The sequence below is a fragment of the Chelmon rostratus genome, chromosome 17 (assembly GCF_017976325.1).
Source record: "Chelmon rostratus isolate fCheRos1 chromosome 17, fCheRos1.pri, whole genome shotgun sequence".
In the NCBI taxonomy this organism is placed as follows: Eukaryota; Metazoa; Chordata; class Actinopteri; order Chaetodontiformes; family Chaetodontidae; genus Chelmon; species Chelmon rostratus.
Window position 1 is genome coordinate 1,456,554 of NC_055674.1, and position 27,973 is coordinate 1,484,526.

At 46.8% G+C, this 27,973-nt stretch overlaps 1 protein-coding gene across 1 annotated transcript; it reads right to left on the reverse strand.

The window, feature by feature from the left end:
• Nucleotides 1–675: 675 nt before the first annotated feature.
• LOC121620638 (xylosyltransferase 1-like) lies at nt 676–27,774 on the reverse strand. The gene is made up of 11 exons (XM_041956767.1): nt 27,413–27,774; nt 18,809–19,352; nt 16,690–16,862; nt 16,247–16,449; nt 12,197–12,277; nt 11,322–11,538; nt 10,750–10,926; nt 7,037–7,305; nt 5,673–5,868; nt 5,079–5,415; nt 676–3,962 (listed from the first exon to the last, which is right to left on the reverse strand). The coding sequence occupies exons 1-11, from the start codon at nt 27,692–27,694 to the stop codon at nt 3,640–3,642; spliced, it is 2,802 nt and encodes a 933-aa protein (XP_041812701.1). The 5' UTR covers nt 27,695–27,774; the 3' UTR covers nt 676–3,639.
• Between the last annotated feature and the right edge of the window lie 199 nt (nt 27,775–27,973).

The following is a 27,973-nucleotide window of genomic DNA, read 5'->3' on the forward strand; positions in this document are numbered from 1 at the left end:
CAAAAGTGGCAACACATCAATGTAAAACTGCTCAATTATATAAATGAAAGTCTTGCATTGTGGTTTTTACAGGCAGCATTAAAATCTGAGACACCGGAACCACCAATCATAGCTGCCAGAACACAGCCCAGCCTATCAGCTGCAGCCTCACACTCTGCACGCTCTCATTGGCTGGAGGGGCACACACCCACCCACTGACCAAAGGTTGATGCCCAGAAATTCCCCAAACCACAACACAGAGCGGGTCATCAGCAATGATTGACAGGGATTATTTTACTATGTTTGTTCTTTAAATTCTGCCTTTAAGTAAAAGTATAAAAAGTAAAAGTAGTTGTTAGGCAGGAAAAAGCCCCTGTGAGCGTCACTTCACCACATTATTGGATCATAATTATTTCTGCCTTCATGTGTAAGAAGTTTTCTGTTGTAGTTGGCTGAGGTGGAACTAAATTGAACTACTTTATATAGTGTTTAATAATTTATTCTATTTTACCTGCATCATATTTTAGCTGTTTAGCTAGTTAAACTACAGCGATGCAGGAAGCCAATGACCCCCCTGACCCCTCAACAACACTAAAACCCGAGTCACAGAAATCACACAGGCACAAAATAAAGGGAGATTCTGTTTTATTTTGAAAAGTTGTACTTCAAAACCACTAAGGTTATTTATAAGGCATTCACAACAACTCTTTCCTTTTTGGTTTTTGGACATTTGAGACAGTTTTTGATGCTTTCAGGGAGGGTTTCCTACAACAGGAGTACAGCTAAGGCACAGCACTACTCCCAGAGAGAGAAGAAAGAACAGCAAGAAAATCAGAGAACAAACCGTCAGTGAGACGGAAATGGCACCGGAAAAAACCAACAGAACAGAGACAGGTTGGTGGCAAAAGTAAAGCATGAAAAGAACAAACCTCTCAGCTGGGAGTTTCCTCCACAATCTGAAAACTTTACCAACATCTGAACATTTTCACACCATCGAAATCGAAAAAAACAGTCACATCAAAGCAGCAGCTCGACCTCTCGACCCAGAAACTGAATCATCTCACTTCACTCAATACTGATTCACATCGACTCAATAAAACAACACGGAGTGGAAACTGATGCTGACGTGATGCTGAAATATTCAGAAGAATGATCACTTTGAAACTTTATGATGAGCCATTCTGACCGACATTCGTCTGAAAGTTGATTTAAAATCACGGTGCTGGTGTAAAATTTAACGATGCAAACTTCAAACCAAACGACCGACTGACTGAAAAGATGTTAATTAAATAAAAAAAGTGGAGAGATTAACCGTTCAGCGTTAAAATGAGCCAAACTCTCCTCAGTCACAAAGCAGACGACAGCTCCGAGCTCTGCAGCATCGTTCAGGCAGCTTTCAGGCCAAACCCACCGACGCCATAAACTGTGCTGAACATCTGGTAACATCTGGTAACACCTGCAGCGCACGTCCATCATTTCAAATCAGAAATTACATAATAGTCCCGATCCTTTCTACAATAAATATGACGACGTGCCGTTAAGTGCTAACAGCTCACTGCTCTACAGCTTTGGTCACACACACACACACACACACACACACACACACCGGAATAACTTATCTAACAGTTATTAAATATAGCTTTTACATGAACAGTAGAATTAACCGTCAGAATTTGTTTGACATGTCACAGATCCATGATCAGCATCACGAGCAGCTGAGTCGGGTGGAGCAGGGTGGAGGTGGGCTCGCCTGCAGTTACTTTAAAGTAATATTTTTTTGAGAATTACACTTCTTTGCTTTCTTTCTGAGCGTTGGACAGCAGGACGGGACCCCTCGTGTCTGTAAACACGCTGCAGCTGGTTCAGTTCATCTCTACAAAAAGCCAAAAAGCCGTTTGAAGATGACAGCTGTGGTCTGGAGGTGGTTTTGTGCTGCACAGTGACCTCCTGGAGTCCAGCTGTCACATGTCAGTGATGTTCAGAGCTGTTCTGTTACCTCTGGACAGCCAGGCCAGCTTTGTGCCTCTGTTTCCGGCCTTCATGCTAAGCTAAGCTAACAAACAGGTTTCTCAAACTGCTGCTTTCAGATGGACGGACAGATTATTATGAGCCAGCAGAGCTGAACCTGCATCAGTTAGAACAGCGAGATCGTTCTTCATGTTCTTCACTGACTTCAGACATGAACCTGTTCCGTCTCCATCCAGGAGAACCGACCCGAAACCGGTCCAGGTGGTCTCAGGGGGTCTTCACCTGTCCCCTCCTCACCTGCTACACCCAAACTCAGCTCACAGGTCAGATCAGTGTTTCATCCACACGTTCAGTCTGCTTCAAATCTGGATATTTAATTACTTTAAGTGAGAAAAGTTGTTCTGAGACCAAAACGAGAATTCACCGTTTGATTGGACGCCAAAAACGTCCAATCAAAACGAGCAGAAAACACAAACATCCGTCTCGGTTGAACCCGTGTAGCTGGACTCTATTAGACTTGTCTGAAGTGGTTTGAAATGAGAGCAGAGAGGAGAGGAGGTCCTTTAACGCCGAAACAACACCAGCATCCGTCCGACAAACACTCGAAGGCCTTTAGAAACAAAGGCGGACGTTTCTGTCAAATATCAGCAAATCAAATATTAGTCACTGACTAAAAAACACGTTTCTCTAAACTTCAGAATAAATTACTCGCGCAGCGGCTGCACGTTTTGACGCAGTCGCATCAGCGTCGACAGCAGAGCTCGGACAAAAACCGATGAAGAACAGACGAGGCGAGCTTCAAGTCTCAGGTGGTCTGAAGGGTTCAGACATGGCACAGAGAGAAAACACACATCGGGACGCAGAGCCGGGTCGTCTGGGGGGGGCTCAACGAGGTCCAATCAGCAGAGCTGGAAAGTTACTGAGTACTTTTACTTGAGTACTCTCCTGAAGTGTGACTCACTTCACAGCACCTCTCACGACATCTTTAATATCAAAAACACATTAAAGCGGGGGTTCTACTCAATGAGTTTTTGTATTTTTATTTTTACTGTTGTGACCACATTTACTTCAGTAAAAGTAAAAGAAGCGGCGCTTCTGGATGAAAAAACCCTGCAAATAAGACAAAGCTTTGACTTCTCGTCTGAATTTTAAGAATAAAAACTCGACTCTTCTTTAAAAACGTCTCCCAGGAAACTAAAAAAGAAAAGTTTCATTCAGTCACCGGATCACCGAGAGCCTCCAATTCATCTGTAATCTTGGAATAACAATCTGAAATAAAATAAATATGATAATTTCAAACCTAAATTTAATTTAAAAAACATAATTTATCTCAAGAAACTGAGTCCGAACTCGTCTTTGATCACCAAATATGAAAAGAGCAACCGCGTCCGTCTTCAGCGCCTGAACACGTAACCAGGAAACAAGAGGTATAGAGTTCACACACACACGCACACGCACGCACGCACACACACGCACACACACACACACACACACACACACACACACACACACACAGCTTTGTTCCCAGCTCACAGCGGGGGCAGCAGACGGAGGTCTGAAGGTTTGTCCTCAGTGTTTGAGTCTGTTTCTCTTCTTCGCACAAATTAAAATAAATAAATATCAGACAGCAGCGGGACATCCGCCCCGTGTCTTCCTTCATTGGTTCCCGTCCTCCCGCGGTCCGTCCGTCCGCTACCTGATCCGTCCGTCCTCTCTGGGCGGGTTCAGTTCAGACTTGGGGTCGGGGCCGGCGGCGCTCCAGACCGTGAGACGACAGCGCTGCATGACGGGACAGGCGCTGGGCCCCATCGAGCAGACGTCCGCGGCCGACCAGTGGCCCTCCAGCAGCCGGTCCAGCCAGCGACGCAGCGGCGCCCCCGTCAGGCCGGCGTTGGCCTCGGCCTCCTCCACGGCGCCAAGGCTCACCGGCAGCCGCAGCACCGGGTTCAGGCCGTGGAAACTCTGCTCCATGTAGGAGTTTCTGGCCGGGCCGCCGTGCAACCGCAGGGCGTCCTCTGGATCCAGGACCAGGGTGAGGAGGGGGCGGGGGGGGAGAGAAAGGGAGAAGGTCAGATTTAAAGATGGACACACCAGACTGAGTCTAAAAAAAATCAGGTTTCATGTTCAGCATCAAAGCCTCATTTGTGACCTCAGCACGCCGACGCTGCTCCAGAACGTCACGGCACAAACCTTACAGGGAAATACAAATCGTACTTTCTCAGCCAATCATCTGCCAGTTGTTTGATTGTCCTGATCTCACAGGTGTTTGCTGTCCGACCAGGTGGGGAACAAGTTCACCTGGAGCGAAAACAGTTCAAATCCAGCATTTCCAGTGAAGAAGAGGAGGAGGAGAGCGGCGGGGCCATGTCTGTCAGCCCGTCTGAGGAAATGCTGGACTGGAACTTTAAAGATGTCAAATAAGGTTTGGAAGATGCAAAAAGCTGCTGGATAACAGGTGAAAAAGTGTTTGTATTTAAGGTTTGGGGTGAGAAAAGTGACGAGTCGAGGAGAAACGCAGCGCTGAGGGAAACTACAGATCCTACAATTAATCCTTAATCTTAACTTAAACTTAGTGCTGATCTGAAAATCCTCAAATAATCTTTTGTCCATCTGATGAAAAAATAAAATACAAATATGAGTTTTAAGTTGTTGTCTTAAACGGCCAGGAGGAGGCAGGTCTGTCGCCATGACAGCAACACATCCCACCACGTCACACCAGCCAATAAAACCTCCCCATCTATTCGTGCACCAGGCTTTACTTAGAGTCCTGCAGTTATCCCCTGGACACGCACGCACGCACGCACGCACGCACGCACACACACACACACACACACACAGGTCCGGGGAGGTCAAACAAATCAAACAGTGATCCGGGGGGGCTAATTCAGACAGAGGTGACCCTGTGTGTGCGTGAGTGAGGGCCTGGATACCAAGACTATAAATATATGTATGCATGGTGCCGACAGCTGTGACGGGGGGGCTCTGCTCTGTGTGTGTGTGTGTGTGTGTGTGTGTGTGTGTGTAATTTAAGTATTAGATATGCTATTGACATACAAACTACAGTGACCCCTCTACAGCAACAGGTGTTTCCATCAGAGCTACTTCCCCTCTCTGACTCTCTGACCGCTCACCTCGCTGTAACGGCTGCTGGTGGTGGAAGTCCAGCGGGGCCACGATGAAGCTGGTTTGACCCAGAGGGTTCCAGTGGTGCAGGACCCTCAGCGTCCACACGCCGGGCCTCAGCGGCGGGGTGAGCGGCGGCCGGTAGTGGGTGACCTCGGCGGAGGCGTCCACCAGAATGTCGTAGGTGGCGGCGATGACGTTGGTGGGGTCGATCCACACCACGGTGGCCGTCAGGTTGGTCTGGCCTCGGCTCCAGCGCTGCACGGCCACCGGCTCGTCCTCCGGCCCCACGAGACCCCCCCAGTTCCTGAAGAGACGCTCCTTTGGATCCCAGTCCGTCCCGACCTGAAGAGCAGGGAGAGAGGATCGCGCCGTTCAGACTCTGAGACTCAGGGGTGCACAGTCCATCGGTCAGCTGACGTCAGACACGACAGACCTGCACTCCCCTTCAGATCCTGCAAACTAAACTCAGCAGTCCTGGTCTGGACCTAAAACTAAAGGCTCCAAACTGTGGACCAGACCTCAGACCTCACTCTGACTGAACTTCATTTCAGTTTCTACTAAAAACTTTAATAGACATTTCTGATCATTTAGTGTCTGACCTGGATGTGCTGCAGTCTGTTGGTGGGGTGTGGGGGGCTGGCCGGGGCGAAGTGGTCTCTGGGCGTCACCCAGGTCTCCAGGTTCTCCAGCTGGGTGGAGGCTCGGTTAGTGGCCACGTGACGCACCAGGTAGCCCTGGAACTGGTCTGACAGGAAGTAGAGGTGGACGGACACTGGGTGGCTCATAGCCACGTACCTGAGAGACACAAACACTGAAGTGAGGACGTGTCTGCGTCAGCCTGTAAGCAGGAACAGTTCAGCTATTCAGCTCTGACAGCACGCCCCGCTGCTGACTGTTAAATGACACGTTCATGGTGCACAGAGGAAGAATCCCACTGACTTTTCCTCTAGCGCCACCATGAGGTTGACATCTGTGCTTTTGAGTGAAATGTCCCAACAACAGTGGGATGGATTGTCATGGTGATCCTCTGACAGCCTCAGCTGCTAATTACTGCTAACAGGGTAAACACACCTGATTAACATCAGCATGTTAGCGTTGTTATTATGAGCATGTTAGCGTGCTGATGTTAGCATTTAGCTCAACGCTGTTCTGTGCAGCCTCGCAGAGCTGCTGGCACTAACGTCTGACATGTGGGCGTTTTCATCCACAGGAGTCTGAGATGTTACTCAAATCACAGGTTGAAGGGAACAGACTAGTCCTGTTTTAACTCCCCCCTCACCCCCCCTTAACACACACACACACACACACACACACACACACACTCTTCCCATAATGCTGCTCCCACCCATTCTAGCCACCAATCCCCACCCGAACTCCAACAAGTACCTCCTTGTACCTACTGTGGGTCTCCACCCCACACACACACACACACACACACACACACACACACACACACACAGCTGGAAAAATCCCGCCTGTGCAGACACTGTAGCCCGATTGTGCTCCAGGACAAGCTAACGTTATCTTTATATTTAATTTGGACTCACAAACAGCGGTGGTGGTGAGTTTAGTGGAAAGACGCATTTCATCTGCCAGTCCCCCCCCCCCACAGCGACTGAGCAGTTTCTGTCTCAGCACGAGGCCCAAACTCTCACGACGGGTGAGGGCCGATACCCGGATATGAGGCCAACGACATTTCCTGCACAGACTTGTGTTCTCACAGCCCGTTTTGGTCCACATCGAGTTTGATTGACAGCTTTTAAACCAACCAAAACAATCAAAAGTAAACGAGCAAAGACGCTAATGTTCGTCTGACGTGAACCAAACAGGTTCAGCGTTAAAGTAAACCACTCGACCCAGGAACTGATCTCAGACCTTTAAGGCTCCTTCAAGATCTTCCAGAGCTCCTCAGGAACCTTTTCGACTTCACAAACCTCTTGGTCACAAACCCGCACGTCCGTACCTGCAGCTGTTGTCACTGGGATGGCCCTGCAGCGAGCTGGCGGCGCGGGACAGCCCCATCCGAGCGAAGGCGTGGTAGTGGCTGAGCGCCGAGTCTGACAGGCCGGCGGGGCCGTCCGTCTCCTGCTCGTAGATGTTTTCCCAGTAGGCCTGCAGGCTCGGGGTGCCCGCGGCGTACGCTCCGAACAGGTAGGAGTCCAGCTGGTTGATGATCTCCTGACTGACGCTGGCCTCAAACTTCCTGGCGAAGAAGGTGGGTCTGGACGCTTGCTGTGGTCAGAAAAGACAGAGGAGACGTGGAGCGATGACACCATGAGACCAACTGTGACCTTCAAGAAAAACTCAGTAAGACACAGAGAAGACAACATTTAAGACAAGGATTAATAAGAGGAAAAGTCAGAAAATAAGATTAACAGGTTCAAATCGTCCACGTTTGTTAAAGTTTGTTGAAGTCTGAAGAGGGAAAATCGGCTCTGCAGCACATTAACATGAGCGGAACAGTAGCAGCACTGATCCAGGCTGCAGCAGCGCTCACTTCTGTTTGTCCACGTGAAACCACCGACCTCGAGTTTACGCACAGCAAACAAATAAATCTGCAGCTTCCAGTTACGCCAGTTTAAAAGCTTCATTTAGTTAGTTTGTTTTGTAGCAGGACGACAAAATCCCAACTGTGACTGAGAATAATGACCAAAATCACCACAAGACGCACAGCATCTCGACAGGAGGACGTGTATTAGTGCAACCACAGCACCATCATCTCTTCTCTTACTGTGGTGCATTTGATGTCTATGTTAATGTAGAACTGACCAGTGGTTTACTGGTCCTCTTCTAATGTTTAACTGGCAAAAATGACAAGAAAACGCTGCAGAAAAACCAGATTAACGGGTTAAAATCAGTCCTCAGAGTGAGAATCAGACCTCCTGCATAAACATGGCCGACGCTGAGAGTCACTGTGCTCGCTGAATCTTAACTCCCACAGAGTTTATGAATCAGGACAGGCCCGTTCACTCGCCTCTGTTTACCGGCAACATACCTGCAGGACCACCTGTGTCAGTCTGTACTGAAGGAAACACTAAATACAGCAGCCTGATGCATCAGAGATTCAGAGCCAGTCTGCTCCTGTGGCCCCCGGGCCGGTCCACTGCTGCAGTCTGGGGTCAAACGCCTTCGAAAAACGATGAAAAACAGCCCAAATTTCATCTTTGAGGAGCTCGAACCAAAGAATCTTGAAAGTGTTGCATGTTTTTGTCAAACTCTGCATCGTCAATACTCTTTGTCTCTATATCACACATCACGTACATCACAAAACTCTCCAAAAGGACAAAATATATCTGAGAACCTTCAGTCCTGCTTCCTGTGGAAAGGATTAGTCAAATCACACACACACACACACACACACACACACACACACACACGCCTCAGATGGGTGTGGTTTATGATGTCATCGGGCGGGTGTGACCTCGAGCTCTCGGTGGGCTCCGGCAGCACCGGCGGACCGAGAAACCCCGACATGATGAGAACCGCGGGGCCTGGCCCAGCTGCATCTGTGTGGTTATTCTGGGTCTGTTACCCGACAGTCTGTGTCCTCACAGCTAAAGACAACAGCGCAGACCGCTAGTTACATGTTTCCTTCATCGTCACATCGAGGTAAGCTGCTGTGTGTTCTCCCCGCTCGGCCTGACGGTGGGCAGCTACATGTGATCTTCATCTTCTCCATTTAGTCCAGAACGAACTCGCACTTTAATCTTGAGAACGTGCTGCTTTTTAAAAACTTCTCTTTCAGGTTGTTTTACTTTAAGTTTGCTTTACATTCAAGTTTTAACTTATTTTCATCATGATTCATCTCTTATGATTTTGATTAAAAGATTTTACATTTGGTCTAAAAAATGTCCGATGCATCACGCTCTCCCACATCTGGAGCAGCTGCAGGTACGAACGAGCCGCTGAAACTCGCTAGCTTGACAGTGAAGCTCTGTGACGTTTTCACTTCCTGTTCAGTGAAGAGCACCAATCTGAAAGCTGTTTTATTACCACGTTGTCTCTGCTGTCCAATCGTCTGTGAACATTTTGCTACATGACAGCAAGCAGGCTAACGGCTATAAACAGCTAACGTTGATCAAATCAAATGTGCATAAAGTCGGACAAAGCTCTGTGATTAGGTGATAACACCACAACCTTCATCTACAGCGACAATGAGTCGTGAACCCATCGACTACAACGTGGCCCCCGTTAAAGGGATATTAGGCACAAACACAGAACGATGACCACGATGGCAAACTGCTGGAAATCAGGAGTTCTTCATCAGAAAGTTATTTATTTTAACTCTTTATGTTTGCTAACCAACATTAGAACATTAGAGTCTACCAGCTTTGTGAGCCCCACAGTATACTGTGTACTGTCACTGCAGTAGTCTGTGTACTGTCACTGCAGTAGTCTGTGTACTGTCACAGCAGTAGTCTGTGTACTGTCACAGCAGTAGTCTGTGTACTGTTAGAGCAGTAGTTTGTGTACTGATACAGCAGTAGTTTGTGTACTGTCACAGCAGTAGTCTGTGTACTGATACAGCAGTATACTGTGTACTGTCACAGCAGTAGTCTGTGTACTGTCACTGCAGTAGTTTGTGTACTGATACAGCAGTAGTCTGTGTACTGTCACAGCAGTAGTTTGTGTACTGATACAGCAGTAGTTTGTGTACTGATACAGCAGTAGTTTGTGTACTGATACAGCAGTAGTCTGTGTACTGTCACTGCAGTAGTCTGTGTACTGTCACAGCAGTAGTCTGTGTACTGATACAGCAGTAGTTTGTGTACTGATACAGCAGTAGTTTGTGTACTGATACAGCAGTAGTCTGTGTACTGTCACAGCAGTAGTTTGTGTACTGATACAGCAGTAGTCTGTGTACTGTCACTGCAGTAGTTTGTGTACTGATACAGCAGTAGTCTGTGTACTGTCACAGCAGTAGTTTGTGTACTGATACAGCAGTAGTTTGTGTATTGTCACAGCAGTAGTTTGTGTACTGATACAGCAGTAGTTTGTGTATTGTCACAGCAGTAGTTTGTGTACTGATACAGCAGTAGTCTGTGTACTGTCACTGCAGTAGTCTGTGTACTGTCACAGCAGTAGTTTGTGTACTGATACAGCAGTAGTCTGTGTACTGTCACTGCAGTAGTCTGTGTACTGTCACAGCAGTATTTTGTGTACTACAGCAGTAGTCTGTGTACTGATACAGCAGTAGTTTGTGTACTGCTGGTGCACAGCAGCCAGATGTGTGCGCTGTACTGTACATGCTGTACATCTGTGTTCCTGACCCCTCCATTGGAGACTGCAGCAGCCTTTAAAGCTGGCAAACCCCGGCATTATAATAATGACAACCTTAGAAACCAGCGGCGACGAGCTACAAAGCTCCAGAAATACCAACCGCCTCAACTGTACAGCTGTTTCCAGGATCAGCTCTTCTTATAGAAACCATCAGCAGCTCAACCACAGGCGCTGTGTTCAGGTCTGTCGTTACACGGAGCCAAGGACGGCCCGTTGTGAGTAAAAGCAGCACTGCTAATTTGTGAATGCGAAGCTATTCTGGTCCCCGGCCGCCGAGGCCCCGAGGAGGACGGGTGGACGGAACGGAGAGAGCGAAAGCTCACAGCTACCGACGTGATGGCTGCTGTCTGCTGATGCACAAAGCTGTCAATCAGGCCAAGAAGAGAGACGACTCACCTGGAAGCGCGGCAGATCTGAGGGCTTGAAGTCGTTGGGCGAGCAGCCACACCAGTCCACGATATGCTTGTACTGGCATTTGCATCCCAGTTTGCGGTTCCAGTTGGTGAGCCTCAGGTTGTTGTCCACCATGGTCTCACAGAACGCGCTGTTCTCCAGCACAGTGTGGAAGAACGACTGCCGGGCAGACAGACGGACGAGGTCACTCACATGAAATCTCATAAAATACCTCAAAAAACGTTAAAGCTGCAAATTCTGATTGTTTTCAAAGCTGATGAATCTAATAATGATTTATTTGTTTGACTGATGAAGGATCCTGATGTTTCCTTATGCTTTTGTTTTGAAATTCTTATAGTTTTCGGCACTTCCTGGATTGTTTTAAAGTTGTTTCTATCGTGTTTTTAGAGATTTTATTCATGATTTTAAACTCACATTTCTATCTAATTCTGATTTAAAGAGATGTTTAATGTCAGAGAACAGAGGCGGATTATCCTGAAACACGCTCTCATGTCCCCCTCTGTGTGTCCCCAGCAGACACGTCCTCTGTCTCTGCACGCCGTCTGCAGGGTTACCTCGGCAGGCAGCAGCGTGTAGGCGTAGAAGCGCTTCATGCTGCCGACCAGCTCGTCTCTGGAGTTCACCACGTAGTCCACAAAGGGCCGGTTCACCAGGAACCAATCGGAGCCTCCGTCCACCGCGATGCCCTCCGGGATCTTGCGGTCCCCGAGGCGCCACATGTGGGTGTCGCACTCGTAGAAGAGGCGGTCCAGACCCTGCTTCCGGATAAATCTGAGAGGACACGCAGCATCCAGGGTTTAGTTGTGACTGAGCTCGGCCACAGATCAGATATTGAACCGGCTGACCCTGCAGACTTCACTGACTATAATAATAATAATAATGACAATAAACTGAATAAATGGCACTTTTCTGAACAATGTTAGAAAATGTTTTGCAAAATAGAAGAAAAATAAAGTCAGATGAGGCAGATAAAATGATGAACAGCTCAAAGACATGAACACAAGGAAGTAAAGACGAAAGTAAGATAAGACCAAATAAATCAGAATGAAAACAGTATAAATAAAACATATCACACATTTTTAAAGCTGTGAGAAAAAAGTTTTAACATGAGAATAAACCTGCGTTTAAAAGTGGAGGACAAACCAAAAAATGACGAAACAGAAGTTTAAACTAGACTAACCTCAACGATCTAATCTGTAATCTACGTTTACCATTTCTCTTATCATAAGAGATATCCACTGATTAATTAATCAAGTAATCCTTTTCTAATTGCTACACTGAAAAACAAAAGCAAGCAAAAAAAGCCGTTAGTATAATTTTATTTTCTGAAAAACTCAACGTCCATCTGACATTCAGAGGCTCAGTTTACTGCAACACCTGAGAACTGCAGGTAAATCTGATGAGCGACAGTGAGGACTCGCTCTCTTACCGTGCGTTGTCTCGGCCGTGAGACTTGATGAAGTTCATGTTGCGGTACTTGGACAGGAAAGCCACCAGCTGCTCGTTGGTCCTGAGGGGAGACGTCAGCTGTCAATCATCTGAGACAGTCAGTCAATCACAGACACACCTCCAGCATCACACCTGCTGAATGGTTCAGGGTTCCCAGAGGATGACGACTTCAAAGGATAACTTTAGTTTTTTACAACCTGGACCTTATTTGTAGCATTAAATACGACCATTTACTCACCCAGACAACTCTGGTGGCATTTGGAGCCGTTTTGAAGAAATTAGCCCCAGAGGAGCAGCGCGTATATCCGTATAATGCGAGTATGCGAGTGACACGGATGATGTCATTACTGAACGCCGCGCGCTGCGAGCAGCCAGCCACAACACGGCTAACTCTGCGGCGGTCGGCTAGTTTAGCTGTAGTTTGCGACTGTTATTTTACACAAAATGGGTGAATATTTTTCCGACTCTGAGGTGGTGGACGATGACTTTGTTTACGATGGACGTCCTCACCGTTTTGGGTCAGAGTGCACGGACGAGGAGCTCGTTGAAAGGAGGACGCGGAGGCAGAGAGAGGAACAGCTGACCAAACAACAACAAACAGCTGCGCGTCCACGAGTAGACGGTAACTGGTGGTGTTCTTGTGGACAATGTTCATCGATGACAACAGAGGAGGAATGCCTCTGTTGCTCAGAGTGGGACTTGCGGCCAGGAGATACGCGTCTGGATGTGTCAATAAATGTCTGTATCACTGGAGGATTTCCGCGCAATGATAAACCGGGCTGTGGTGGAGACGTTTTTTCGTGTCCCTAAAGTGAACTGGAAGACCCAGCCAAAGCCTGCAGGACCAAATGGGCAACTTTCGATTGAGTAAGTAGCTTACACACATGTATAGATTGTTTATTTGCTTTGGTTTTGTTTGCTTTATGCGTAAGCCTGACTTCATGAGTGCAAACTTTTCTCCCTCCTCTGAATTTACTTTATTCTAATCAACTCTCTTTCAAAATAAAATGTCATGTTGTTCGGACAATTTGGAAATACGCAATAACGAACCACAGCTGTGCCAAACTACAGCTAAACCGACCGCCGGCTCAGAGGGGAATAGCACCAGCATATCATAACTAAATATTGGAATATGAACGAGTTTCTGCAGATTATGCGTTATATAGAGGCTGCGCATGGATGCCCCGAGTACTCGCATTATACGGATATACGCGCCGCTCCTCTGGGGCTAATTTCTTCAAAACGACTCCAAATGCCACCAGAGTTGTCTGGGTGAGTAAATGGGCGTATTTAATGCTACAAATAAGGTCCAGGTTGTAAAAAAACGAAAGTTATCCTTTAATGACCCCCCCAGCCTTTTGTTTCTCTCTGCTGCCGCTACGATTTGTAGTGAAACATCTGGGCAGCTGTTAATGTTAATGTTCCCACATTGAGAAGTTTAAGAACTTGACATTTTGTCCTCGTTTCCTCTCATAGTTTGAAAAATTTTGAGCTTTTAAATTCCTCTGGAAGAATCACGAGAGGAAGAAACAGCCCGTGAAACTGACTCACGCGATGCACATTCCCCGTAGCTGTGTTGTCTTTAAACAGCGTGTAATGGATTCACGTGTAAGCAGGATACAATTAAATACTTGAATGATGCCAAACAATCTTCCATTTACGGCGGCTAAAGCGGCTGCACGGGGCTGCGTCTGGGGCAGCTGGAGCGTTTCATGCAGCTTCCTCCTGCAGCGAGGAGGCAGCACGCCCACGCCGCCGCTCCCCGGTGTCGTCCTGACGAGTCGGCGGGACAGCGGGCAGACACGCCGCCTTGATTACGTTTGATTACAGTCGTTCAGACGAGCCGCAGACGTGCACGTGTGTGTTTGTGGGCATGTTTGTGTTCACTGACTGAGGCTGCGCTGCTTTCAGGCTGCTCGCAGATCACAACAGAAGCTTCTCATCTACACTTTGTTTTTGCAGACTTTCAGGTCGTCACAGCTGCATTTAGACATTGGATTCTTGAAGGAATACTTCTTCCTCGCTGGGCGTTAGATGAGAGGATCGACGCGACTCTCGTGTCTCTGAAGCTACAGCTGGCAGCCGGTTAGCTTGGCCTAGACCTGAACCAGGAGGAAACTACCAGCCTGGCTCTGTGCGAAGAGTAAAAATCCACCTACCACCTCTAACGCTCTCTAATTAACACACTAAAACATCTCACTCGTGTAATCTGTGCATAAACTGAAGTGCGATGTTATGTGCTGGATCATTTCTTTCTGGCATAACTTCCTGGAGTCCTGTCGTCATAGTGACTGTGTCCAGCTACAGAAACCCTGGACAACCTCAACACGGCGACAAAAACAAGACACAGCGTGTTCATCGGTGACCTTTGGAGGTAATAGAAGGTGCACTTTGTCACATTTAGACAGAGGCAGGCTAGGCTTTGTGCTAAGCTAAGCTAAGCTACGCTAAGCTAACCAGTTCCTGCCTGTAGCTCCAGATCTACAGACACGACTGCGTTTGCTTTCAGGTCAAAGAATGAATTTTGCCAGATGTTCTGTTTAACATTTAAAAAGTTTATGTGACCTTCTGTTGACAGCTACACACACACACACACACACACACACACACACAGATCCATTCTAATCTGTCCTCCCATCAAAGTGACGGTTTGAACACCCTTCCAGCTAAAATCCATAGCACAGCCGCGGTATCAGCACAGCCGTCGATAGCCTGGACGTCATTTAGGCACATGGAGAGTGAGTCAATGGAACAATGTGTGTTTGCCTCTGTGACAGAGTGTGTGTGTGTGTGTCTTATTGTACTTTGGGAAAAGAGGTCCTTTAGGAGCTGAATTTGAGCAGGGGGGTCAAGAGTGGAGCTGCCAGAGGATCATAATAACAAACCCCAGTTTAACCCAGTTACTTTATCTGATCTGCTTAACTGGAAGCAAAACCAAAGCTACGATGTCCATAATTAACCTGCACGCTTTACATACAGTAAGTACAAACATCAAGTCTGAAAGGTCAAAGTTCAAGCATGAAGACGCTCTGCAAAATTTAATGGAGGGTTTGGTTGAAGCTTACTTTGACTTCCAAATAATTTGCTTTAAGGAATTTCATTACGACCGATGTTAACGATGAGTCAATTAACATAAAGACAGAAACTGATGCTGTTTAACTTATTCTTTAAGAAAAAATCAACGGTTTTAGTTTCTCCAATGTGACGATTTGCTGCTTTTCTCCTAAAATCACAGTAAATTTATAATAATCTGCAGATCAAATGACTCACAATCCAAACAAAAAAGGCTTTTCCTTGAAATACCAACCCAGCTAGCCGATATGATTTTGGCTCAACAATGGTGAAAATCCAGGAGTGCTGGCTGATCAGACCGGTGAATTGGCACAAGCAGGCTATAAATGAGCCAATGGAACTGCATCAGTTTCAGTTTCATGGGCCCAAACCAAACAGCACAAATCACACAGATGCAGTCTCCACCACCTTCAAACACAGCGATGAGCCAAACAAAGAGCCACTACGGTCTCCAGAAATCTCCTCACGGTACCGTTTTCCTTCACTGCTGCAGCGACAGAGAGTAAATCTCCACACAGTATCTTCAGAGATCACAGATCCCCCAAATCCCCAAGCAGCAAGGCCGCCATTACAGGGCTCTGCCTCAAACCTAAAGACTCCCAGTCCGTTCAGAGTCGATGCAGCTGAGGTCTACTGGCCACGTAACCTGATCCATAAGACCTTACACAAACCAAACAAGGCCCGCAGGGCTGCGAGGCCGCTGGTTAGCGGTTAGCTGACACGGTGCTTTAATAAATCAATGAGCTGTGTGTTTGGCAGGAACTTCACATGATGAGTAAATCTCCTCCTGTCTTCTACGGAGAAACAGGACGGTGAGCTGTGGAGGGATTTCCAAACATTTATGAATCAAGAATCTGTTTGCTTCCTGTCTTTTGGCTTTTTGGTTTAAATAAAAATGGAAACCCTGATAAGAAGAAGAGATCATTTCTGGGCCTGGTGTAACAACACTGAAACAGACCTGATGGGGTAGTCTGCAGCGCTGAGGTTGATGAAGAAGTCCCAGGACCAGTCGGTCATTTTGAGAAGGTCCTCCATGCTGCGTAGGTACATAGTCAGCAGGCTGGCCCCGCCCCAGATGGTGGACATCCGCCAGGGAGTCACCCGGACGTTGGGATACTGGCTGGCCAGAGACAGGACCTCTCTGTGGAGGTAGTTGGACCTCTGAGAAGCAAAGACAACAAGAAGGAAGTTCATTTTCAACTGAAATGCCTCCTAGCCCAGCCGACCGACCTGATCTGGACCTGGTCCGACAGGCTCGGGTCGGGTATCAACACCTCTACGAGCAAACTCAACAATCGTCATATCAGCTGAAGGAATACGTCGGCTAAAGAGTTATGTCTGTAAGTGACGAGCACGATCTCATTCACGTTTGTCGCCATTTTTCTGAAAAGACGGTCTCACCTGGTCCACGTGGATGTAGTAGTAGTGCGAGGTGTGGTAGATGGCTTTGAAGAGACGCTGGAACTGACGCGAGGCTCGGCCGTGGACGACCAGGACGAAGGCGATCCGTACGGGCACGAGCTGGGCGCCGTCCGAAGGGTCCTCATCCCACTGTACGTTCACAGCAGCCTTACCTGCACAGAGGAAACTTCAGCTCATGAAACACACAGAATTTTCAAAGGCCAGCGAACATAGCTTAACTTTAAAGATGCTTTCAAGTCCAGTTGGAAATACTGGTCATTGGCAACCGTTTAAAAGCTTTTCAACAAAATGCATTTAAAAAAAACAAACGTTTAATTGATTAATCGAGACAATAACCATTGTTCGTCCCTGTGTGATCACTTATCTGAGAAGAGAACGGCAAGACAGCCCCCACATGCTGGATTCATGTTTCCTGGTCTAAAGAGCGAGCTGTAAGACCACGTCACTGTCACTGTGAACCCGGCTCTCCACTCCGGCCCCCCAGCATCACGTCCATCTTTCCTGGAAATACTCGGTCTGCGGCTGGCTGAGCTAAATCTGCCTCCTCTGTATACAAACCCTCTGACAGCCTAAAGCTTCCCCATCATCACACTCACTCTAAAGATGGCGCGGGTTGAGGCCTGCTTGGCCTAATTAGTGACCTCCTGGGCTGTGGAGCATGCTGGGATTGGAGTTTGAGCAGAAATGACTGTAATCAGGCGGCTCGGTCGCGCACTGCTGCGCAGACAGGAGGAGGCAGGGGGAGTGATGTCGTGCACATTCAGGGACGTACGCTTTTGCCCTCGTGAGCCCAGAAACACCAAACTGTTTCCACAAGCCTCTTCAGAAGACCGAGCACATGTCAGTCAAACACGGACGTCAACTCCGACCGAATCATCCGTCACTGCTGCTGCAGCCCGGCTTCAGCCTGCAGATATAATGACTGGTGTGTCATAAAAAAGCAACCTATAATCATATAAATGAAACCTCAAACGGCCCGGGGTGGTTCCGAGAGCACGACTACAAGTAAATCATTAGTCAGCCGTTCCAAAAATAAGACTACAAACTGCTTGTTTAATTAGGGTGTAATTACGCTGGATGAGTATCATCCTGGTGGCGAGCAGCCTCGCCGTGTCCATTCATGCTTCAAGGCCCTGAAAATAGACCTGGCACGGCACTGGATGCCTGTTCGTGGCTCTGGCACGTGCCGGGTTAAAAATGTCTCTGAAAGGGTGAATTTGACTTTTTTCAAACTGCCACTTCAAAGCCGCCGCTTGTTCGTACGATCCCTTCGCTTTCTGCCGTTCAGCCCGTCACCCTTTCATTTGTTGACGGGCTCAATCACAGCCTGTGTTAACATGAAGGGATAAATCAGCCTTTAAATCATAGGTTAATACATCGAAGCTAACTACGTGCAATAATTCTGCGCTCGAGCTCTGGATTGCACCCATAAATGCAGGTTACTTTAACTTGGAAATATACGACATCAATCCTCGTCTGACCTAACGTACATCTTTCATCTTCCTCGTTAGACAGAGCGCATGAATGCTAACGGTGCGCTGCAGGCTAACAGTGCTGGATCGCACCACCACAGCAGCTGAGGCCACGCAAGATAAAGCAGATTGTAGACTTCATTTTCCTGGAAGAAATCTACGGCTGTTCAATTAGCAAGTTAGCATCAGGCGGCTACAAAATGGGACGCTTAACTTGAATAAAGCTAAAGTCTGATCTACGTTTAAACGTTTGTGTTTTTAGGGCCTCAACTAACAGATCATTTTTATCGTTGATTAAACTGATATTTTCCTGATTAATCAATTATTCATTTCGTCTGAACAACAAAAAAAAAATTCCTAAAGCACAAGCTGACAAGGGTGGAAAAGGGTTTAATCTTTCGGTTTCATCTTAATCTAAACGTGTTAATCGGTAAACCATCACTAAATGCACGTTGGACATGAAGAACATTGGTTTTGTCTGTAGTTACATAAAGTATAAAACGATCAATACTTGCACTTGGAGACACATCGTAAACTCATATTTTAGTATCTCACGATACAGAATCCCTCATGATGAGCAGCTGATTGTTAATCAATGAGCGGTTCCCTGCCTGTGCTGGACTCACCTTCCACAGGACAGTATCGAGGAACCCTCTCGGGCATCAGCGCCCTCTCCTTGTGTTTGCAGTAAACCTCCACTATCTGCTGCCGACACTCGCGGCTCTTGGCTCTGGACAGAGCAGAAATGGCTTCCTTCCCGCTGACCTCGCACTGCGGCTGCTCCTTCCTCGCCTCCAGACCGGGCGGCGGCCGCGTGGCCGACTTCTTCGCCTGGTAGAACGGCGGATTGGACCCCTGGACCGGTGCAGAGACGGTCGGAACCGGCGGGTGGGGTTTTCGGACGTATGTGCGGTTGTGACTGAGGCCCACCCCCCTGGGTGGGACGGGAGGGTACTTGAGGACGTCGTTGGCAGATTTTCCCAGCATGCTCTGCGCTTGGGCCTTATCCAGCTTGCGCTTGGCGTTTGCGACCGGCACTCGTTGGCGTTGAGATCGAGCTCCCAGGTTGCTGTTGCTGTCGATGGTGTCAAAGTCTTTAGGGACCGAGTTCTCGTTGTTGTTGCTGTCCAGACGAAGTTTCTCTTTCGGACGGTGGGAATGGTAGACGTCCTGTGGGGGAGGAGACACAGTTAGACCATGACATCCTGTAATCCTGGACAGAGAAGACGAACACACACACAAATCTGCCAAACACGTGGTCACATATTAGACCTCCAGAAAGTGCCAAAATTAAAACAATGCTATTTTCAAAATTATGATTTAGCATGATCCCAATTCTTGGCCAGTCGGTCGTTCCACCACTTTGGTCCAGACTGAACTATCATAACAACGACTGGATGAATCGACATGAAACATTCGTGTTCCCCAGAGGATGCATCCTACTGACTTTGATGATCCTGACTTCGTCCTACGTCGCCATCATGAGGTCAAAATTTAAATTTGTCCTTTACTTTGGTTTACGTAAAAACTAATGATTTTCCCATCAGCCTTAGCTGCTCTTTGGTTTTAATGCTAATTATCAAATGTTAGCATGCTGACACCCTAAACAAGGTGGTGAACATGACAAATGTTGAACGCACTAAAAATCAGAATTTTAGCATTGTTGGTGTTAGCATTACACAGACACGTTTTCATGTTGATGCTTTTCTCAGAGAAAGTGAAAAAGAAAAACCGTCCAACATGCGAGTACATGCATGATGTCCGTGCATGAATGTGAGCTCTTCTACGTTCTTCAGGACTGAGTGATGGTTCTGTCCCTCCCCTTCACAACAGCAGCTCAGGGCTGGAATGAAGCTCCGGACCGGACCAGAATCGAATCAGCACTTTGACATTAACAACGGATGGGGATCGTTCATCGTGACGACTCTGCTGAGAATTATCTCCTCTGCAGGACTGTTCTGGTTTTGAAAACCAGTACATGCAGGTTTAAACAGCGACAAAATGTTTGCTCGTTACGATGAAACGAACATTTTTCATTTTATGTCGTTCTTTCCCCTGAAGGCAGGAAATGAAGACCACAAAACAGGACGTGCAGCTAGACCTCAAAAAGCACCAGCATGAAGAATCTCTTCCACCAGGACTTACAGTCACATCTCCAATAAAAAAAATCTTCTGCAGATTTCTAATCTACAGTATATTTACTCGAGTCCTGAAAGCACCCCATCTGCAAGATGACAGACAGTCCTGGACGTCCTCATGCAGGTAAGTTTCAAACTCACTTTGTCTTTCCAGGAAAAAAAAAAAAAACAGGTGAAGACAAACGAGAGGGAAAAAAAGTCAAGAGCTGTGAAAGGGAATGATTTCCAGAGCTCAGGTGACCTTTAACCCCTGAGACTCAGGCAGCTGTGGCCTTGGCCATGACCTCTCTGCATCAGGTGGTGACATATGTGTGTGTGTGTGTGTGTGTGTGTGTGTGTGTGTGTGTGTGTGTGTGTGTTTCAGTCGCCAAGCCACACGACCACAATGGATATTTTAATCTCACAGATGAGACTATATCTGTCTTTTCCAGGGATAAAGAGTGTGTTTCTGTGTGTGTGTGTGTGTTTGTACACACCCACACACATGCACGCGCGCGCACACACACACACGTTATCAGAGAGCCTGTGGGAAGGCAGTAATATCAGCTCTTGCCACCTGCTCCTCCGACAACCTTTCATTATCTCATCTGTAATATCAGCTTAGAGGAATGTGTGTGTGTGTGTGTGTGTGCGCGTGTGGAGTCAAAGTGAATATTTCCAGCTCTCCTGCTGTCATTGTGAGAGTTACAAACGTTCTGTCTTGCACACACACACACACACACACACACACACACACACACACACACACACACACACACACACACACACACACACACACACTCTTTTCTGGAGGAAACAGCTGCAGTGATTTACTGCTCTTGACCAAAGTTTAAAAACCTGCAGCCTATTTTCTCCATTAATCAATAAATCATTTAGTCTATAAGATGTCGGAAAAGAGTGAGAACATTTATCCAAAGCCAAGATGCATTTTACTGTCATCGAACACGAATAAAACCAACGAATCTCGAGATTCTAGAGGCTGAAATCAGCGATTTCCAAACTGATGTTTCTGTCTCCTCTGCTGCGTTTTTTCCCAGAAGCCTGTGCATTCCATGGAGACCGGCCACAGCTGAAATACCACCGCTCACCTACAAAGACATCATTCTTCCCACACACACACACACACACACTGCTCTCTTGCTAACGGTGTTGTTGTGTGAGTCGGTTCAGCCTCTCTCCTCCTCGGCAGCTTCTTTATTGAAGTCGTGTTTGCCTCCTCCTGCTTCATGATGAAGGCGACAGAAAAGAGACAAGAGAGCCTGTTCTCCTCGCCGCCCGGGGCGAGAGACATTAAAAGAGTGGGGGGAGAGAGAGGGAGAGGGAGGGTGGAGGAAGGAGACCTGTTGTTCTGACATCTGTTGATTAGAGGCCACGTTCACACTGATGAGGAGAATCTGAAAATGCTGGTTAGGAGGGTGTGATGTGGATAAAACCCATCACAGTATACGTGATTTCACTTTGTGATGCACTGAGATCTCTGAGGACAGCTTATTTATACAGCAGTAAGAGGCAAACGTCTGATTATGATCAGTGAATACCTGACAAATTAAGGTTTTCATCATATTGATGCCACAATCCTGCAAAACTCCAGTAAAACCAGTGCTGCTCACTGATTGGTGACACCGTCTACCGTAATACATAAATTCATCAAATCAAGTGGGACCTGCGGCCAAAAGCTAACCCTGCCGATCATATCAAACCACAGCTGACCATTAGCTTGTGGGTCGTAGTAGCTAGCACAGTGATGTCATCCATTCATCATATTAGGTGTATGTCTGATGACTTCGATCCAATGCCAGGGAAGTTTAGTTGTGAATGATAAAATACGGAGGTTTTGTACTGTTATATTAGATAACATATAACACATAATATATAAAACTGTGTTTAAGCTTTTACCGGAATGAATGAGCGTCATCTCGGACAACGGCAACATTTCCCACAAAATACAGGTGACAGTAAACGTGCCGTCCTGACAGTATCAACTGTGGCTTAATCCGCCGCTGAAAGTAGTCCCAGACGAATGCACCCTTTCCTCCTGTTTAAGTAACGTTTGATAAAAACTACAGTGTCCAGTTGTTTGAGGAAATAAGTGAGCTTTTTTAAAAATGTTACCACAGATGTGTGAGGTGTTTTTAAAGATTTACACCTTCAGTAGTCAGAAAGTACGGAGAAAACACACACATTTCTATTTGTGGGCATGAAGTGATGCGATTAAACATATTTCTTTGCATTTATCTTATTTCATTAAGCTTTGGCCTTGATGATGTTCACAGGTCTCTTAAAACTACTTCTATCTATCCATTAATACAGTAAACCTGCAGTGCGGAACGTTTATCTCCCCCTTGTGGCAGTGAGAGTAACTACACAGTCGCTGTCACTGTGGCGCCTCCTCCGTTCACCTCTGACAGGCTTTAAAGAATCCAGGATGAAAATATTCAGTGGATGGAAACAAGCATGCATCTGGGTTTTCTGCTGATTCTCTGGATATCTGGTTAAAATTGGCGCTCCATCATCATATTCCTTCACTTGTCCTGAAGGTGGCGCTACAGGTTGAAATATAAAGGGTTCATCCTCTCTGGACTGTGAATATGCTCAGTTTATACTCATGGAAAACTGTCCACCAGACACACAACAAGGTGTCCTGCAAGCAAAAATAAGAGACAAAAGGCCGACGTGAAGAAGACCACCATGTGTTTCCTCCAACTCTTCATCATGACTTCATCACCTCAGGCTGTCTGTTACCCGTCACTCATACAGCAGGTTCAGATAAATGATGCTGCAAACAAACATGAGTGAACAGCTGTGAGATTTCTTTTGAGCAATTTTTCTTCACACCATCAAACCCATAAATGTATGTGATCATCATCATCATCATCATCATCATCATCAGCTTTATCTGTCTTCATCCAGAGCTGAAGAGAGAAAACCAAACCTGAGAACAAACAGTCGTCTCCCAGAGGACATGAATGGAAGTTATACGTCCAAACAACATGCTGAAAATAGAGCTGGTGAGACAAAGAAAAACCAGCCAGATGGACAGAAAGTAAGCTAAAAGGACTATAAGAGGGACGGGATGCTGCTGTGAAACCTGGTCGTAGCGGGACCCGGGACCCGCGGGGCGACCCGGGATTACAGCAGGGATTTAAGTCTCTCTGTGCCAGATTTAGTGAGAATTATCTCAAAGAAAATAGAGAAAAAAAACATAAAGCAGCTTTCTGGTTTTAACATAAGTGTGTTGTGCTTAATCGCCAATAGAAACAGCAACATGGCAGCGAATCAGGAGACATTATGCCCTGCGCTCGGACTGAAGGCACTTTGATGCTGCATTTATTGACCGCAGGCAGAAGAACAACTCATTATGAATATCATCATTAATCACATTTGTTCTTATAAGTATTTTTCACTAAACGAGGACAAGAATCACGACTGCGGTGAGGTGCAGAAACATATTTTTCCTACAAAACTTTTCTACAAACAATAATCTAACAACAATAATAATAACTGTTGTTGTTAAATTAGTAAAAGCAGCAGCTGCCACGTTGCAGGGTCTTCACCTGTGTCATGTAACTTGTGATAATCTTAAAATTGATCAGAAGTTATTTTTTCTTGCTTTGAGCTCTAAAACCTTTACAACCATCCTCCAACCCGTACTCTCACTTCCCAAAAATATTCTCACCATCAGTCTGACATGAGTCCTGATACAGAAGCACACACACACACGCACACACAGCATTTAGGGATTATTGAACAATCTAAACTAGATTAGAAAGCATAAATCCCATCAGAGAAACCTGATCCAAACCAATCCCCTAATCTGATCTGACCTGGCTGTTAGGATGTGAATCAGAGCTGATACACATGTGGTCAGCACTCTGTGTGTGTGTGTGTGTGTGTGTGTGTGTGTGTGTGTGTGTGTGTGTTCATCCCTTCAAAGGTGTGATGAATGTGAGCATGAGAGAACCGTGGCGCCATCCACAACTGTACAGTACATATGCTGCTACAGCATCACACACACACGCACACACACGCACGCACACACACGCACGCACACACACACACGCACACACACACACGCACACACACACACACACACGCACACACACACACACACACACACACCTGTAAACACTCCCTTCCTGCAGTTTGGACGCTGGAAACATGAACACTACTGGTATTCTAATGTATCTGTAATGTGAATGTGAGCACTGTGGAAGCTGCTGCAGTGAAAGTTAAACACACACGTGCACTCATGCGCACACACACACACACACACACACACTTACACACACAGCTTTCTTGCTAACTGTGTTGTTGTAAAGCTGTTGCAGTTTTACCGAGCCTCCTTCCAATGACGTCCACTCTTTTATTGGCAATAGGATGCTTCTTCCTGTCTATAAACACCCCGCCCCCTACACTCTCACACACACACACACTCACACACACACACTGAGTTTATCACCTCGACACATGTTCAAACTTCACTGACATGCAACAGGCTGCACCTCGAGATTATTTTCACCAGTTTTTTTGGATTAATCACGTGATCAGATGAACACAGAGAAGCAGCGAATCCTCAGATCTTTGCAGCCGATTCATTAACGAATCATTTCAATCAGCTGAACTCTCGAGGCGCCTCACCTGTTGATGACAGGTGAGTGTGACTGATCGATCACAACTACTGATCCAGCCGCCCTTCGTCTAGCGCCACCCACAGGACGAAGGTTACATTTTTAGCTCCACCACTGGCAAAGCTTTACGAACTGTTAAATAACCAGCACATCTGGATAAGACGATCAATAGAAAATTAATGTGATGGTTCTGATAATCAATCAATGGTTTCAGTCATATTTCAAGCTTTTTTTCTTAATGTTCTAATAAACGTAGTTTATTTGTATTTACAGCTGAACCATAATGAAAGCGTCTGTCGGTTCTGGTCCTGTTTCAGCACTTCATCACTGAGCAAACCATCGGCTGTAACACTGAATGAAGCAAAGAGCTGAAAATGATCCAACAACAAACAATTTGAAGCAAAAACTAAGAAAATCAGCTAGTTCTAGTTTAACGGTGCTGATCTACTGTTTTCTTTTATTGTCTATCATCAATATATATTGAATATTTTGGGGATTCGGGTTGCAGCAGGGTGACTTCTTGGACTCTGATTGTCTTCATTATGTGATGTTTCATTGAGAAAACGATCAGCAGGATATTTTAGAATGAAAATAACTGTCAGTTGCAGCCCTGCATGCTCAGCTTTATCACTGGTACGAAGAACCGCTAAACCATCTTCATGAGTCCACGCTCTGGGATTCAAATGTTATTATCCTGAACGAGGTGGACAGGAAAAAGGAGAGAAAGTGGAGGAAAACACGACGGAGCTCCTGGTGAACTCAGCTGCTAAATACTGGTTCAGATCTGGTCTTCGACAATCCTCACACACCCTCACTGACTAATTAACACACTGTAGTCGTTCCGAGACTCGGCCGCGTCCTCAGATCTCTCTGATTACTCATTTGTCTCTCACATCGACCTTCTGCACCGCTGCCTTTGTTCAGTTTGATCCTCTTTCCTTTTTTTATCTCCCTCCTTTTGTCTCCCTTCACCTCCCAAACTCCCATCTCTATAAAAAGTGCTGGCATGTATCTGCACTGTTTTAAAAGCCAATAACTGTTAGGACGTATCACCGCTCTGACACACACACACACACACACACACACACACACACACACACACACACACACACACACAGACAGAGGGAAGATCACAGAGTATCCGGTTAACTGTAATGAAAGGACGTAAAAATGGATGCCTGCAATACAGACCACGTCTCTCTCTCACACACACACACACATACAGAGTAGCACATACAGTACGTTCTTTACAACATGAGAGAACACCTGGATCCCACCAGGTAAAGGAGCAAAACAACACTGGGGAATCTCCTCCAGATCACACACACACACACACACACACACACACACACACACGTGCTGTTCAGCGATTCCACTGATCTGAACACAAACACAGACCGACTGTGGAAGCCGGACAGGTGACAGGTGAGGCTGCTCAGCGAGGGCTGAAGTGGGACAGGAGGAGAAGAGGAGCTTCAGCTTTGACTCGGCAAGCGACATGATGGCTTTCCCTGTAAATATTAACTAGCACTGTCTTTTTACAAGCTAAGATCAGAGGGGAACAATTTCCATAAAAAACCCACAATCCTTTCCCAGTTTCCTGATGTGTTCGTAGGATCCCTTGATCTCATCAAGAGAGGGGTTTTAATTAAACTCTTAAATCACAAATCTAGGAACAGAGTCTTATCCCTTACACTAATTTATGCAGCTTAATAAGAAAAGCTGAAACTGCTGTTAAGGTTTAGAATTAAGGGATTCATAACAATATGTCGAGCTTTTATATTCAAAGTTACGAAAATGACGTTCTGCAAGCGAGAAGCTCTGTTGCCAACTGAGTGGAGAAACGTCTCACCAAACTACGTTTGCAAAACACGCAATTATACATGATCTTCATTTTTACCACGGCGACATATAGGCAAGAACAAGAATGAAGATATTTTAGGACATTATCTTCGTCATTCTATAATTCGGCATATATATTGACAATAAATCGGTGCTTACTTCCGCAAACTGTTGTTCAGCTGTTTGGTAGCTATCACTACGGAGCATTTAGGAAAATTGTGAAACAAACAACACTTTAAGTTGTAAAATTGATCACATGCTGCTTGTATAGCTGGGTGAACAGTCAGCTGAACAGTAGCTACAATTACCCGAAAAGGCGAGCGAGTTTCGTATACTGGCCGTTAATCGACACCTTAAATTGGCCACTTTTAATATGAAGTTTGGCCCACCGACCCAGTTTTCCACACAAGGGACGAAAGCGGCCAACTGTGTTGATGCAAACGCCAGAACAACAGGCGAGCAGCTGCGGCCGCTCGGCAGCATCCTCTGCCGCTGCCATGCGGTTCCCCTCAGGGACAAACGCTCGGCTTCAGGCGGTGGAGGAAACACAGGTGGAAAAACGTCTTTACAGTCACACAGCCATGTTCACCGCGAACACTGAGCACAGATCATTCAAACCTACCGCCTGGAGCTTGTGCCGAACGGCCGCCTTTCCGAGCGACAGCGGCGGGTCGCCCTTCTTCTGCAGCCCCCTCCGCGGGTGCTCCCCGTCGGCTTTGTTGAGACCCCCGGCTCGGTCCTCTCTCTTCTCCCGGCTCCTGGCGCCTCCGTCCCCGCCGGCAGAGTCCAGGCTGCTGAAGTTCCACGCGATGAGAGTCTGGACCAGCAGGACCGCCAGAGCGGCGACCAGCAGGGCGGACTTGGAGCGCCGGGCCAGCCTGCGGGCACACGGGTTACCGTTCATCTCTCTCCTCCTCCTCCCTCCGGCTCAGCCTGAGAGCCCCATCCGCTAAACGCCGACAGCGGGGTATGAATGCTCCCCTACACGGCCTGAGAGGGGCTACTGGCAGGCAGAGAGGAGGAGGAGGAGGAGGGAGGAGGGAACTTGGCAAAGGCTTGAAATGAGGAGAGAGGTTTGGAGGTTTGGAGGGGGGGAGGACACAGAGGCCCCCATGTGGACACGAACGAGTCAACAGTTCAGCGAAAACATTTATTTTTTCATTTAGAGCAAATGACGTCGCTG

Bases quoted from the DNA above. Each gene is read 5' to 3' on its own strand.
- LOC121620638 (XM_041956767.1), bottom strand. From the start codon at position 27,694: ATGAACGGTAACCCGTGTGCCCGCAGGCTGGCCCGGCGCTCCAAGTCC. The intron at 16,863-18,808 runs GTGAGTCCAGCA...TCCTCTGTGCAG, and splicing joins TCGATACTGTCCTGTGGAAG to GTAAGGCTGCTGTGAACGTA. The intron at 3,963-5,078 runs GTGAGCGGTCAG...TCCTGGATCCAG, and splicing joins CCAGCAGCCGTTACAGCGAG to AGGACGCCCTGCGGTTGCAC.